At 41.1% G+C, this 15,819-nt stretch overlaps 1 protein-coding gene across 1 annotated transcript; it reads right to left on the bottom strand.

The window, feature by feature from the left end:
- Positions 1-758: 758 nt before the first annotated feature.
- LOC139381755 (GINS complex subunit 3) lies at positions 759-14,555 on the bottom strand. The gene is made up of 3 exons (XM_071125507.1): positions 14,302-14,555; positions 7,410-7,643; positions 759-1,663 (listed from the first exon to the last, which is right to left on the bottom strand). Exons 1-3 carry the CDS (start codon positions 14,470-14,472, stop codon positions 1,433-1,435), a joined length of 636 nt encoding a protein of 211 aa, XP_070981608.1. The 5' UTR covers positions 14,473-14,555; the 3' UTR covers positions 759-1,432.
- Positions 14,556-15,819: the final 1,264 nt, after the last annotated feature.

Here is a 15,819-nt window from a genome sequence, read left to right as displayed (position 1 = left end):
ACACACTAGATGGCAGTATGCGCCTTTTCAGCCCGTTTAACAACTCATAGAAGTAGCAGAGAAACATGGACTACTTCAAAATGGAGATGGCCTCAATGGCGCTGCTCGTGTGCTCAGATTACATAATGGGACAGATAAGAATCCTTCATCATTCTCTATGGGCAGAGATCCAAGCTGCTCCTCTGTAGACTAACGTTGTTACTAGTTGTGAAGTCATAAATACCAGTTGGATACATTCATGTGCTTTGAACTCGTTGAGAAACGCTGATCAGCTAATGGCCAACAAACTGCGTCAACCATAAACTAAAAGTACAGCTATCATGCTTGGAAACAAATTCAAGTGTTCAAAAACCAAACTAATAGATTGCTTTTTATTAAAAAAATGTTTTTGCATTTAACTAACAAAACGCTGTTAGATGTCATTTACTTAGCGTGTGGAAGAAGCCTGAGCTCAGGGATGATCGTTTCCCACTAGTAATTATTTTCCTGTTGTGATGGGTGTTTTGTCCTATATTTTTAAACCCAGCATCCATAGGAGGCCTTTTGGTAGGCCGTCATTGTAAATAAGAATTTGTTCTTAATAGACTTGCCTAGTTAAATAATTACCCGTTGGTGGGGCGTTCCAGTGGATTTTTCCCAGTCGTGTGATAAATACCACCTTCCCACTTGGTTATGAACACAGCATATGATGATGTACTGTAGAGGGTTTTCAAACAGACTAAATAGATGTGCGGTAAATCAGTTCTGGCATATATTCATTAAGTTGTTGTTGTAGTAATGACATTTATGAAGAAAGGGTAGGTTACATTCATTATGCATGCAGAGCTAGATAATATGGTAATACATTTATTATGCATGCAGAGCTAGATAATATGGTAATACATTCCTGTTAATCCTTACACAACCATTTAAAAGTTGTTTTGCCTTAACATCCCTGATGAAATGCATGGCCACATGCATTGGCAAAATAAGGCAACTCTACTTTCAAAAAAAACATTCATGTTAAATGGCAACATTTCTTACTTTAAGGATGACATCCAATTTAAAGACTACGGTAGCTTTAATTTGATAAAAATTCAAACTTACATTACATAAAGCAGATATTTTTTGAATTATTTACAAAGTCTTTGAAAAACATTTGTGTACAGAATGTGTATAAAGATCTCAAAATAAAACACACAAGATAACACCATAACATAAAAGCAAAACGCTAAGTTTCATGTGGGAATCAGTTCTCTATCTTTTATGACACACACTACTACTCTCCTTCCACTACTCTCCTTCCAACTCAGTCATTTCTCTTCTGGCCTGTTGCTTTGGGTTCCAAATGGAACCATATTCCCTTTATAGTGCACTACTTTTGACCAGGGCCCAAGTAGTGCACTGTATAGGGAATATGGTGCCATTTGGGATGCATCTTTGGAGATGTCCCTTAGGGCTGCAGATCAGTGATCTTCCTCTTGCGGTAGTTGAGCACCAGGCTAGAGGCAGTGATGGTTGATGCGCGGCCCCTCTCCCAGTTCTGGAAGCTGTTGAGGCCGCTCTGCCCTGCCCTGAACAGTGCCCTCTCCAGGTAATCCAAGCGCTCCACCAGGGCTGACGTGTCTTCGTTGTAGGCATTCTGTGAGGAATCCATGGTCCGGCGGAAACGACCAATGAATGTCTGGAGGTGAAGAGGTTAAGCCAATGATTTATACTGAACAAAAATAAAAAGGCAACATACAAAATTTCAAAGATTTTACTGAGTTATAGTTCATATAAAGAAATCATTCAATTGAAATAAATGAATTTAGGCCCTATTCTATAGGATTTCACGTGACTGGGCAGCGGCGCAGCCATGGGTGGGCATAGGCCCACCCACTTGGGAGCCAGGCTTAGCCAATAAATGTGTTTTTCCCCACAAAAAGGCGTTAGACAAAAATACTCCTCGGTACCCTGACTCCCCTCCCCTCAGACGATCCCACAGGTGAAGAAGCCGGATGTGGAGGTCCTGGGCTTGAGTGGTTACAAGTGGTCTGCCGTTGTAAAGCCAGTTGGACGTACCGCCAAATTCTCTAAAAAGACGAAGGTGGCTTATGGTAGAGAAATCAACATTGAATTCTCTGGCAACAGCTCTGGTGGACATTCCTGACAATTGAACACCACCTCAAAAGTTGAGACATCTGTGGCATTTTAGATTGGCCTGTTACTGTCCCCAGCACAAGGTGCACCTGTGTAATGAGCATGCTGTTTAATCAGCTTCTTGATATGCCACACCTGTCAGGTGGATGGATTATGTTGACAAATGCTAAAATGCTATCTAACTGGGATGTAAACAAATTTGTGCACAAAAGTTGAGAGAAATAAGCTTTTTGTATGGGACATTTCTGAGATCTGTTATTTCAGCTCATGAAACACTTTACATATTGCATTTCTATATTTTTGTTCAGTGTACACTGCCGTTCAAAAGTTTGGGGTCACTTAGAAATGTCCTTGTTTTTGAAAGAAAAGCATTTTTTTGGTCCATTAAAATAGCATAACATTTACCAGAAATACAGTGTAGACATTGTTAATGTTGTAAATTACTATTGTAGCTGGAAACGACTGATTTTTTTATGGAATATCTACAAAGGCCCATTATCAGCAACCATCACTGTGTTGCAATGGCACGTTGTGTTAGCTAATCCAAGTTTACAATTTTAAAAGGCTAATTGATCATTAGAAAACCCTTTTGCAATTATATTAGCACAGCTGAAAACTGTTGTTCTGGTTAAAGAAGCAATAAAACTGGCCTTTAGACTAGTTATATGTATATATACATACATATACACATACATACATATACACACATATATACACACACATATATATACACACACACACACATATATATATATATATATATATATACACACACATATATATACACACACACACACACATATATATATATATATACATATATATACATATATAAATGGATGACTAATGTTACTCTCCCCACTGCAAAAAATTTGAATACAAGTCATTCTGTCCTTGAAACAATTAATTGAAATACTGTAGAATTCCATTGATTCCTATGGGAGGACAGCTCCTACTGGAGTGTGCCAATATGGCTGACTGGTGGCTTCAAAGCCGCTCAATGGCCAATTACATAGAATCAGCAATACAGAGTTTACAAACATCATTGGGTTAAGCCATGAGAATATAATGTTTCACATCAGCCCAACCAACGAGAAATACACACAAGCATACCAAGAGCTCAAGAAAATACAAGAGGTGAATAAAGAGGGAGGTTAATATAAACACCACCAAAGAAAAATACACACAACCAGTATACATACATGAAGGAGATAGAAGAGGTGAATAAAAACATTTGATGAAACTCAGTCATCCTTTGTGGATGCAGAGAGACAACCTATAATCCTGTTGGATTCACTTGAAGTCATTGTTTTTCAAAGATGACTGATGTGATTTGTCAGTCTGCCCAGCAACAAAACAACACTACGCAGCCTTTTAGTCAATGATGACAATTCGATCACATAGCACCACCTAGTGGCTGACTATGGGACATAACACTGAATGGGTTTGTCAGCGTGTCCAACCATTTGACCTGGGTGGTGACTCAAACTTTCTAGTGATATTATACAACTAAAAGGGTACAAATTAGAGGTTGACCGATTAATCAGAATGGCCGATTAATTGGGGTCGATTTCAAGTTTTCATAATAATCGGAAATCTGTATTTTTGGACACTGATTTTGACGTTTTTTTTACACCTTTATTTAATCTTTATTTAACTAGGCAAGTCAGTTAAGAACACATTCTTATTTTCAATGACGGCCTAGGAACGGTGGGTTAACTGCCTCGTTCTGGGGCAGAATGACAGATTTTTACCTTGTCAGCTCAAGGGATTCAATCTTGCAACCTTACAGTTAACTGGTCCAACGCTCTAACCACCTGCCTCTCGTTGCACTCCACGAGGAGACTGCCTGTTACGCGAATGCAGTAAGCCAAGGTAAAAATCAATCAATCAATCATAATCACTAATTAGCTACACATGGTTGATGATATTACTAGTTTATCTAGCGTGTCCTGCTTTGCATATAATCGATGTGGTGCGTATCGTTGCTCCAATGTGTACCTAACCATAAACATCAATGCCTTTCTTAAAATCAATACATAGAAGTATATACACTGCTCAAAAAAATAAAGGGAACACTAAAATAACACATCCTAGATCTGAATGAATGAAATATTCTTATTAAATACTTTTTTCTTTATATAGTTGAATGTGCTGACAACAAAAGCACACAAAAATGATCAATGGAAATCAAATGTATCAACCCATGGAGGTCTGGATTTGGAGTCACACTCAAAATTAAAGTGGAAAACCACACTACAGGCTGATGCAACTTTGATGTAATGTCCTTAAAACAAGTCAAAATGAGGCTCAGTAGTGTGTGTGGCCTCCACGTGCCTGTATGACCTCCCTACAACGCCTGGGCATGCTCCTGATGAGGTGGCGGATGGTCTCCGGAGGGATCTAATCCCAGACCTGGACTAAAGCACCCGCCAACTCCTGGACAGTCTGTGGTGCAACGTGGCGTTGGTGGATGGAGCGAGACATGATGTCCCAGATGTGCTCAATTGGATTCAGATCTGGGGAACGGGCGGGCCAGTCCATAGCATCAATGCCTTCCTCTTGCAGGAACTGCTGACGCACTCCAGCCACAAAGAGGTCTAGCATTGTCTTGCATTAGGAGGGACCCAGGGCCAACCGCACCAGCATATGGTCTCACAAGGGGTCTGAGGATCTCATCTCGGTACCTAATGGCAGTCAGGCTACCTCTGGCGAGCACATGGAGGGCTGTGCTGCCTCCCAAAGAAATGCCACCCCACACCATGACTGACCCACCGCCAAACCGGTCATGCTGGAGGATGTTGCAGGCAGCAGAACGTTCTCCACGGCGTCTCCAGACTGTCACATGTGCTCAGTATGAACCTGCTTTAATCTGTGAAGAGCACAGGGCACCAGTGGTGAATTTGCCAATCTTGGTGTTCTCTGGCAAATGCCAAACGTCCTGCACAGTGTTGGGCTGTAAGCACAACCCCCACCTGTGGACGTCGGGCCCTCATACCACCCTCATGGAGTCTGTTTCTGACCATTTGAGCAGACACATGCACATTTGTGGCCTGCTGGAGGTCATTTTGCAGGGCTCTGGCAGTGCTCCTCCTGCTCCTCCTTGCACAAAGGCGGAGGTAGCGGTCCTGCTGCTGGGTTGTTGCCCTCCTATGGCCTCCTCCATGTCTCCTGATGTACTGGCCTGTCTCCTGGTAGTGCCTCCATGCTCTGGACACTACGCTGACAGACACAGCAAACCTTCTTGCCACAGCTCGCATTGATGTTCCATCCTGGATGAGCTGCACTACCTGAGCCACTTGTGTGGGTTGTAGACTCCGTCTCATGCTACCACTAGAGTGAAAGCACCGCCAGCATTCAAAAGTGACCAAAACATCAGCCAGGAAGCATAGGAACTGAGAAATGGTCTGTGGTTACCACCTGCAGAACCACTCCTTTATTGGGGGTGTCTTGCTAATTGCCTATAATTTCCACCTGTTGTCTATTCCATTTGCACAACAGCATGTGACATTTATTGTCAATCAGTGTTGCTTCCTAAGTGGACAGTTTGATTTCACAGAAGTGTGATTGACTTGGAGTTACATTGTGTTGTTTAAGTGTTCCCTTTATTTTTTTGAGCAGTGTATTTTTAAACCTGCTAAAATAAATTAAATGTTAGCAGGCAATATTAACCAGGTGAAATTGTGTCACTTCTCTTGCGTTCATTGCACGCAGAGTCAGTGTATATGCAACAGTTTGGGCCGACTAATTTGCCAGAATTTTACGTAATTATGACATAATATTGAAGGTTGCGCAATGTAACAGGAATATTTAGACTTATGGATGCCACCCGTTAGATAAAATACGGAACGGTTCCGTAATTCACTGAAAGAATAAACGTCTTGTTTTCGAGATGATAGTTTCGGGATTTGACCATATTAATGACCTAAGGCTCGTATTTCTGTGTGTTATCATGTTATAACTAAGTCTATGATTTGATAGAGCAGTCTGACTGAGCGATGGTAGGTAGCAGCAGGCTCGTAAGCATTCATTCAAACAGCACTTTCGTGCGTTTGCCAGCAGCTGTTTATGACTTCAAGCCTATCAACTCCCGAGATTAGGTTGGTGTAAACGATGTGAAATGGCTAGCTAGTTAGCAGGGTGCGTGCTAATAGCGTTTCAAAAGTCACTCGCACTGAGACTTGGAGTGGTTGTTCCCCTTGCTCTGCATGGGTAACGCTGCTTCGAGGGTGGCTGTTGTCGATGTGTTCCTGGTTCAAGCCCAGGTAGGAGAAAGGAGAGGGACGGAAGCTATCTTGTTACACTGGCAATTCTAAAGTGCCTATAATAACATTCAATAGTCAAAGGTATATGAAATACAAATCGTATAGGAGACAAATATAATTCCTACAACCTAAAACGTCTTACCTGGGAATATTGAAGACTCATGTTAAAAGGAACCACCAGCTTTCATATGTTCTCATGTTCTGAGCAAGGAACTTAAACGTTAGCTTTCTTACATGGCACATATTGCACTTTTACTTTCTTCTCCAACACTTTGTTATGCATTATTTAAACCAAATTGAACATGTTTCATTATTTATTTGAGGCTAAATTGATTTTATTGATGTATTATATTAAGTTAAAATAAGTGTTCATTCAGTATTGTTGTAATTGTCATTATGAAAAAAAAATATATATTTATTATTATTTATTTATTTGTAAAATCGGCCGATTAATCGGTATCGGCTTTTTTTGGTCCTCCAATAATCGGTACCGGCGTCGAAAATCATAATCGGTCGACCTCTAGTACAAATAGATAAAGATCTGTGAAAAATAATTTTGCTATGGCAGTAGCACCAATGAGGCTGGAGTTGGGTTTCTGCACAGGGCCAGTATGTTTAAAATTGTACAGTCTTCAAAAACCTTTTCCCCAGAATCGGTTTGCACAATTCTCTATACACTTCTCCCTTATATGAAATCAATGATGGTTAAAGAGTGATAGTACGATATCACCCCATGATTGATATGGAAGGAAAACTCCATTCATGCAAAATGCATCATACTGTGACACTTTCTGTATTTTGAAAGTTCTATATCTTGAAAACTTGATTGCTGACATGCCAAACATTTTGGGACTGTATCAACAGCAGACTAATAAAACAAGGAACGTTAGTTGGGATATGCACAGTTTCTGGGGGGAGAGTCAAAGGAAAGTTTCAGCTAGCAGCCAAAGGGGGGGGGGGGTAGTGGAGTGAGCAGTGAGATATTTATACCCTCTGATATCGCTGTTTGTGTGCTGTACTCACCTGAAGTACTGCCTGGGCAATCTCCGGATTCTCAGGGCTGTCAAAGTGCAGCAACTGGGAACCGAGGCCATAGTAATAGGGTCCCATCTTGTGAAGGTCTACTACAGTGGGGTCTGCGTTGAACACAGTCCTCCAGCCCTCTTTGTAGACCTTAGGCAGCTCCACTGAGACAACACGCCTCTTCCTCTCATACAAGCCCTTTGCCAGGAACAGGGGCATCTCCATCTTCGTACCCTGGAAGACCGGAGAAAAATATTATTTTGGTGATGGATCAAAAATAACATCGCTAGCTAGATATATACCCTTATTAGGCACACCCATCAAGTACCGGGCCGGACCCACTTTACCTCCAGAACAGACTGAATTCTTTGGGGCATGGACACATTGCTCAATTGGTATCAATAGACCTAACATGTGCCAGGAAAACATTCCCCACACCATTACACGACCACCAGCCTGTACCGTTGACACCAGGCATGATGTGGCCATGGAGTCATGCTGCTTACGCTCAAAGTCACTCAGGTCATTGTTACTCTAACTTCTTCTCGGGCACCCTCAGATGTTTCACAATTTTGTAGTAACCCTCAACTAGCTCACCTGATTCACATAGTCAAGGGATGGATCAAGAGATTGATCATTAGTTGACAAGTTTAAAAAGGTGTGCTAGCTCTGGAATAGATTACATGGCTGGGGGTCCCCAAGGAGAGGATTGAGAACCACTGGATTAGGTCACTTGTTTTTCCCATTCTAACATTCAATCGAACAGTAAGTGAATTGCACCGGCGCCTGTCTGCCTGATTTATATAGCAAGCCACAGCCACATGACACACTGTCTGTAGGAGCGAACCATTTGGTATACCTAATAAACTGTATACAGTCACAACAAACATCTCCCCAAAATGCATTTCAGTTTGGCCACGCACAAGGCTCATGACTTTATAACATTATATGGGTCTATAGCTACACAATTTGTGGGTGCTTATATGTCTCCTATTAATAATGAGAAATACAGCTGCAAGCAGCAATGCCGGGGTTCAAACTGTGGGCCCACTGAGACCATCAGGACAAAATGGACACGTCGCCCTAGAATTAGCTACTTCTGTAGTCTTTACCACGCTTGCCAAATACCAGAACATTGTTTTTTTTTGCTTTTGATAAATTTTTAGATAATTTCTAATGTTAAAACATCTTCTCCAGAACCACTCGCACCAGATTTGCTATATCGCGTATATGGATGCACGTCGTCAAAATGCAATATTTTCCAAAACTATTGCTCAAACAACAAGGCCAATGAGATTGCATGAAATGTTTTTCTGTAAAACAGCTCCACCATACTTTACAACTTAGCTAGACTCATATCCCTGACAGGGTTTCCATTAGCAGGCAATGGCCGGCTTTTGTCAGAAAAAATACAAATCTGATAGTTAAAAAAAAAAAAAAAAATTTAAATCCTGTTACCGGCCAAAATGACTGGGATAAAAAAAATCCCATTGTAAAGTAATGCTTTTTATTTATTGGTGGAAATACATTTGACCATCACGCTTATCGGCCTATAGGTTCATTTGCATAATTTAGTGGAATTAAATTGGATGGATAAAATACATGATGACTATCACACACGCAGAACATAAAGAGCCTATTTTGAGCTGGATTTCTCCTGCAACTCCTCAGCTGGTTGCTGCTGGAGTAGTTATGAGGCATGGCTTACCTTGCTTAATTGTAGTCTATAGGCAATATCCGATTACAATTTATCCGGCCATTTCTACTATTCTGCGTGCCAGTTATGATTTTCATATGCATATTTTGTGGAATGGTTTTCATTTAAATAATAAAGCTGTAGTTTAAGTAATCATTGTCAAGTGGTTAATCATAAAAATAGGAATTAAAATGGGCTATGAGTTCCATGTACTCATTTCTTTAGCCACCAATGGATCATGGTGTATCAATGTGTCCATATGGCAGGGGCTGGTGATACAGCATTAGTTGACTTAAACATCTAAAAGTGATCATTTTATTTCCGATTTTTATGATTAACCACCTGACAATGATTTTGAGAATCTAAAACGTTATTATCAACTAGGCCTATTGCCACACTCAGCTGCCCAAACTGTGGGGCTTCCCAAATAGGCATAGGCCCACGAGCTTGTGATTTGAAACAATCCACAGCATAAAAAAAAAAGGTGTATAAATTTAACCTTTAAGAAAAATGTTTTTTATAAATATTTCTCACCGATATGAAAGGTCCTTATGCTTCCAAAACCGTACCACAAGCGATGTATGCTAATGTTTAGACTGAGCGTCGCGACAAAGATGTTTATAACTATCTGTGGTCGCGGCTCTTAACAAAACTCCCCCCCTTCATAACACCACGGCCACCCCACTCATTAGACAGATCGATCAGGGCTGCATTTTCTGCACTAAACTGACCAATACTCACCTCCAACAACAACACAAAACCTCCCAAAATTCTGCCCAAAAACAATTACAATTTCTCTCAACCAGTGGCATATGGACTTCCGAGTGGCGCAGCAGTCTAAGGCACTGCATCCCAGTACTAGAGGCATCACTACAGACCCTGGTTCGAGTCCAGGCTGTATTACAACCGGCCGTGATTGGGAGTCCCAATGTCGTCCGGGTTAGGATTTGGCTGGGGTAGGCCGTCATTGTAAATAAGAATTTGTTTTTAACTGACTTTCCTATTTAAATAAAAGGTTAAATAAAAATGTAATAAATACATTTTTTAGGTGAGGGCTGATGCCACCCTGTGATAAGCAGTTCACACTTTGTCTAAGGTAGGGGCACAAAATATTTTGCTTGTCCATTCCCAGCGTACCTCTTCGGGGTGCTGTTCGAGAGATGCATTACTGCAGCGCTCCACCACATAAAAATAAATATCATACAGCAGATGTAGGACATGGCACAGTGGTTCCTCTAAAAGTTGCGTCACACTGCGGCACACCCTGCGTGCTGCTGCAGCATTCTGTGGCAGGTCATTTAATTCTCAGCCATTTCTTCAGTTACTGCAAGTTAGTTGCTAGTTTGACCACCAGAGGGATTCTTTGAGAAGCGTTTGTATTCCGTACTGGCATGCCAGATAATTTAAAACCTTTTTTGTAATAACATAGTATATGGGATTGATTTGAAGAAATGTGGCTTAATTTGATTAATATCATGGTGTTTCCATTCAGAGAAAAATTGTTTGTAAATTCAGACCATTTCACTCTCAGAGCACACACTGGACCTTCGGGCCGAGGAGTAGGGTTGATTTGAGCGTTCCGGCCTTATAAAAACAGCAGTCAAGCACCCAAGCTAACGTTGGCTAGCTACTTCCAGACACAAATGAGACTACTCTGACCATTTGACTCACCCTAGCAGAGCTGGTAAGGCAGTTTTCGTGTTAACCAGAGCGTTGGTGACTGGAAATGTGTTGCTGGAAACAATTTCGCAATGTGCATATTTAGATTTTTTTCAAGTCGGGTGTTACCGGTGTGAAATGGCTAGCTAGTTAGCGAGGTGCGCGCTAATAGCGTTTCAAATCGGTGACGTCACTCACTGAGACCTTGAAGTAGTTGTTCCCCTTCCTCTGCATGGGCCGTGGCTTTTGTGGAGCGATGGGTCACGATGCTTCGAGGGTGGCTGTTGTCTGTGTGTGCAGAGGGTCCCTGGTTTGAGCCCAGGTAGGGGCGAGGAGAGGGACGGAAGCAAAACTGTTTCACGGGCACCATCTTAAATCAGGAGAATCTCCTCTTTATAATTATGCAAGCCTGTGACAAACGAGCTCGTTTGTCATCGATCGCTAGGCCAGAAGTTTTTATTTTTTCCATTACGCTATGCAGACATAAACACAGTTGACACCATCGAGGTTTACATTCTACACAAGTTGTTTATTCCCCCGCGTTAGAACAACTTACATCTGGTCCCACAATAATGTTTTGTCAGCCATCTTTGTTGAAGGACGCCACAAGGCAAGGGTGGCTCGCGTCAAAATTCGTCTTTGGAACCACTCGATATGATTGGTCATATAAAAACCTTGGAACCCAAATGCACAATGAGTGCTCTAACTCCCCCTTGTGGTGGTCTGGAACAATGAAGCCGTGAAGCTGGGTACCTCTAAGTCCCGCAGTGCAAGCTCACAACTTTTAAAGGAGGAACCACTGTAGAAAGTGTATGTGGCCTTTCTGTAGCCTACAGGCTGGAGATATTGCATTGTCATACATTTTGATAAGGACACTTTTTACATCATGCAGGTTTCTCAGATCAAATAGCCTAACCTAAATGGCGTTCAACCAAAATAAAAATGCACTGGCATGTGAACAAACATATCCTAAAAACAGGACAGGTCAAAGTAAAAGGGACAATTTGGAATGGACAATCACAACTGTTGTCCAGGAGTTTTACCCCATTGTCATTAGTGGTTTCAAGTTCGTATCGGTCAATTTTTGACTAAATAAAATACTTCTATATTTCCCGCTGTTGTAAACACATTACAAATAGGCTCGCGATAAAGTTGGTAAAGCTGAACCAATCATTTACGCAGTGGCGGGCAGTCTTTTTTTTGGGGGGGGGGGGGGGGGTCCTTTTTTGCATGCTATTTTTGCATTTATACATGTCACATCAGTTTGCAAACAATGCAGAAATATATATATCATTGAGTTAAAAAAAAGCCACATAAACATGGTCTCTTGTTTTCTTGAGGAAGGCAGCTCAAAAATCCAGGTGTTTCAGCCTAGCTCAGTGCTTTCTGTGGTGGTGGGGCAAGCCAGGAGAAAATACGGAGTGTTGCACCGTGATCGGCTCAGTGTTCTGTCACTCATGGGGACACCACATCACAGCCAAGTCTAAGGGTAGAGCTAGAAAATTCTAGCCCCTTGGTTTCTGCCATAGAGCTCCATTAGAAGTGCCCAACCAAGAAGGCTCAATGTCATAAGCCACAGATCAAATGAAGTCAAATCACATTACGTGTACAGTAGCTTTGATTTGACTGATCATGTCAACATCATACTTTCAAAATCTTAGCTAGCAGTCATCATCATGAATCAAGTCGACAATCTACTGATACATCCTTTGTAATCCTTGTTGTATGAAGGAAAATAATGAAAATAAATTATAGATAAAACGTATAGGTGCTCATCGGCCATTGGACATAAACATTACACATGGAAATCACATTACACAAGGAAATCTCAAATTCAACAATGAGTGGTTTGGAAGGATTCAGTGTGGCTAACTGCAAGTATTGCAAAGCAATGCTATTCTGTCGAGTGGCTGTGTGGTCCAAAGTCTATTATTTTAAACTAGGAAAAGAGACCCTTAATCTTAAATATTCAACATTGGCCATGCTGTCAATGAAGCATGATTTGTGCAACGCTCAAAACAACTAACACCGAACTGAAAAATCTGGCTTTAGTGAGTTTAAGACAACTGGGAACTCAGGAAAAATGAGCTACAACTGGGAAAATACGTTTTGAACTTTTATCCAACTCGGAATTGTAAATTCGAAACTCAGGCCTCTTTCTAGAGCTACGACCTGAAGATCACTGACGTCATCATAATTCACCCCCCCCCCCCCCCCTCAGAGTTCCCAGTTGTCTTGAAAGCACTATAAATCCAGAGAATTACAGACTTTGATGACAAAATTTGCCCACGAAGGACCGCCGCACCACCTTCCTGTTCAAGTGAGCACAGCACAACAAGGTGAGTCCAACAATGTATTGTATGCTGCTGCATAAATGCTGTAATATGCCAGGAAGATATCTATACTGTAGCTATGAAAGTAATACTAGGAGTATGTTGTGTAGTAAGCTGTTAGTATCCCATGTGCCTTACACTAATTGGTCTATTTACCCCTCTTAATTTCAACCTACTGTTCTGATTTGGTGGTGCACATGTAGCCTATAACGTGTTTTAGAGAAATGTCATCAACACATTTTGGAAGAGCTTTCATTGTCTGCTTATATGCCCCCTGTATTTATCCTACGGTTCTGACTTGCTGTACAGGGAGAATACACTAAGAACGGACCATGTTCTGAATTCTGTCGCTGTACATTTCAAAATCGACTACTTCAGTCTTAGCTCGCTCAATAATGTCTTAATCGAAATGGCCTTTTATCTGCTCGTCGCCCCCTTATGCCATAGTTTGTACATCTAAATTGTCTGTAGAAACCACATTTGTTTAAGCAAGTCAGCTGTTTTGTTTTAAAGGTAGTAAATGAGGCTGAATTAACTGTTTCGCGGGAGACAAGGCTCCGCTGATAGCCAGGTGTAGCAGTGGTAAGAAGTTAGGACTGCAACTTTATGTAGGCACCGTTTGTCACCGTTATAGTGCAATTAATGTATTGTGTAGTGGCTTTGCTGGCATGCACCTCCCACTTTTTTTTTTTTTGCCCCACCAAGATTTGCATGCTAAAATCACCAGTGCACGTCTATGTTTGGTTCAGATTTTGTCCGGTATGGACGAGCCTTATTTGGCCCAAACAAAGGTCTATAAATGACTAATTTTTAACTTTCTTTCAGAACCTAAAATAAACCTTATTTCAACTTCCGGAAGAAAAAAAAAAAGACGCCTTTTCAACATCCTGTAAAATATGCATTTTAAACATGAAATACCTTTCTTGCTTTCAATCAGAAACAAAATTGAAGTGAACTTGAACGCCTAGAAAATACGTATTTTTCATTTTGCTTTCATCCAGTGACTTGTGTAATGTAATGGAACTGGGTCGTGATCTAGGGCTAGTGAACGAGGTGACTGAACGACGAGCAGGAATACCAAGTGGATAACTAAAACGATAACTAATTAGCTAGCTAACAGACACAGGTGGTGAGATTAATGGCTACACAGTAACATTATCGGATGGGGTTTTTCGCTCTACGTTGTTTTACATGTTCGACTGACCTCTTGAATGTCTCGCGAGTCACTCGATTTCTCCAGGAATCCCAGTCGGGGAAATGTGCATTCTGTCCGACTGGGTAGCCTCTCATGAGAAAGCAAAATGTCATCAAGAGATAAGAAATTCTCTTCCATCCCCACCCCGGGAGGCACGGGAAGGTACGAATGTGTTTCCATTAAAAACTCACAGTAGTTCAAAAGTAGATATCTGCCAAGTTATTAGCGAGGTAGCTAACTTCTGCTGTGTGGGACTGTTTACACTTTGCTTCCCTGATTTGGCGCGAAACTTCGAAATGACCCGACATGCGCAACAGTCCGCTTTTGAGTCAGGCGAGAGCAATCGATTTTCGACAGTCAAAACAACCGGATAAAACCGAGAGCTTTCTTAACATTTAGACTATAATTACTGGTTCTTATGAGAAGAGTACATGAAAGACGTGCACATGAAAGACATATGCTTAATGCTTATTTTTCTTTGTTCTTAAAAAAAAAAAAATCTAATCTCCGTGCATTATTAGCAGACTAGCTCTATATTTTTCACTGATCATATAGACTAAAATACTCTAACCTGTATCGCTGAAAACACGTTATTCAGTCTGAAGATAACCATGCTGTTCAGTCTATCTGAGGTGGCATGTATTTCTTTGCAACAACAATGCAAGTTTAAGTGATGGTGAGTGATTAGTAACTTGCAATTACTAATTTAGCCAGTGGAGGTCCCAATGTCGCCTTTGTATGAAGCAGTTAAAATATTTATCTTGTAGGTTGGTGTTTGTGGGTGTGTTTGTGTGTGTGTGTGTGTGTGTGGGGGGGGGGGGGTTATATTATAATAACCCTAATTGGGTTATTTTGACCTGAGATATGACATTCTGATATACTGTTAGTTAGACTGCCTTGTTGCATGAGTGAATGGGAGTGACAGGTGTCTGTCGCCCCTGACTGTGCTGTCACTCAAACCCACACATTCAGACACATAGGCCAACCTGTATCATTTGTAGCCTAAATCAAAGACATTGTTAACACACATGCACACATTTGATGTGTGTTTCCTGGCACAGTGGCACACCCACACACATTAATAAAAGAAGGCAAAGTAAATACCTCTGACTCGTTCCGTAGGCCTATAGGCTATCCTTTGTCTTTCAGCTGCGATACCATGGAATGATACACCGTTTTCTCAGTCAGATTGCTTTTTAAGAAACACAGAGTAGTAGTTTATTTTACATTCTGGCACCTTACAAATTGTTTACTGGGTTTATAAATGGTGAATAGTGTTCATTGTTTGTTCATTTATAGTTTATTTAACAGTAGGCTAATAAACAGTTAGGCAATAATTTATGCCAATAACAATTAGGACTATTTGGGGGGAAATACATCAAGGCTACTAATCAACAGGATGAGATTTAGTAGGACTAATCCCATAATTACTCATGAGTCAATAATCTCAACAATGCCGTATATGGTGAGAAATATGAATGCTGTGCCATCTGCATGTTAACTTGGTTATGACATCAGGTCATATCT

This window comes from Oncorhynchus clarkii, chromosome 2 (assembly GCF_045791955.1).
Source record: "Oncorhynchus clarkii lewisi isolate Uvic-CL-2024 chromosome 2, UVic_Ocla_1.0, whole genome shotgun sequence".
Lineage (NCBI taxonomy): Eukaryota > Metazoa > Chordata > Actinopteri > Salmoniformes > Salmonidae > Oncorhynchus > Oncorhynchus clarkii.
The sequence above is the reverse complement of the archived record's forward strand: the minus strand, read 5'-3'. Positions and strand labels throughout refer to the sequence as shown.

Bases quoted from the DNA above. Each gene is read 5' to 3' on its own strand.
- LOC139381755 (XM_071125507.1), bottom strand. From the start codon at position 14,472: ATGGAAACACATTCGTACCTTCCCGTGCCTCCCGGGGTGGGGATGGAA. The intron at 7,644-14,301 runs GTCAGTCGAACA...CCGGTCTTCCAG, and splicing joins ACTCGCGAGACATTCAAGAG to GGTACGAAGATGGAGATGCC. The intron at 1,664-7,409 runs GTGAGTACAGCA...CTTCACCTCCAG, and splicing joins TTGCCCAGGCAGTACTTCAG to ACATTCATTGGTCGTTTCCG.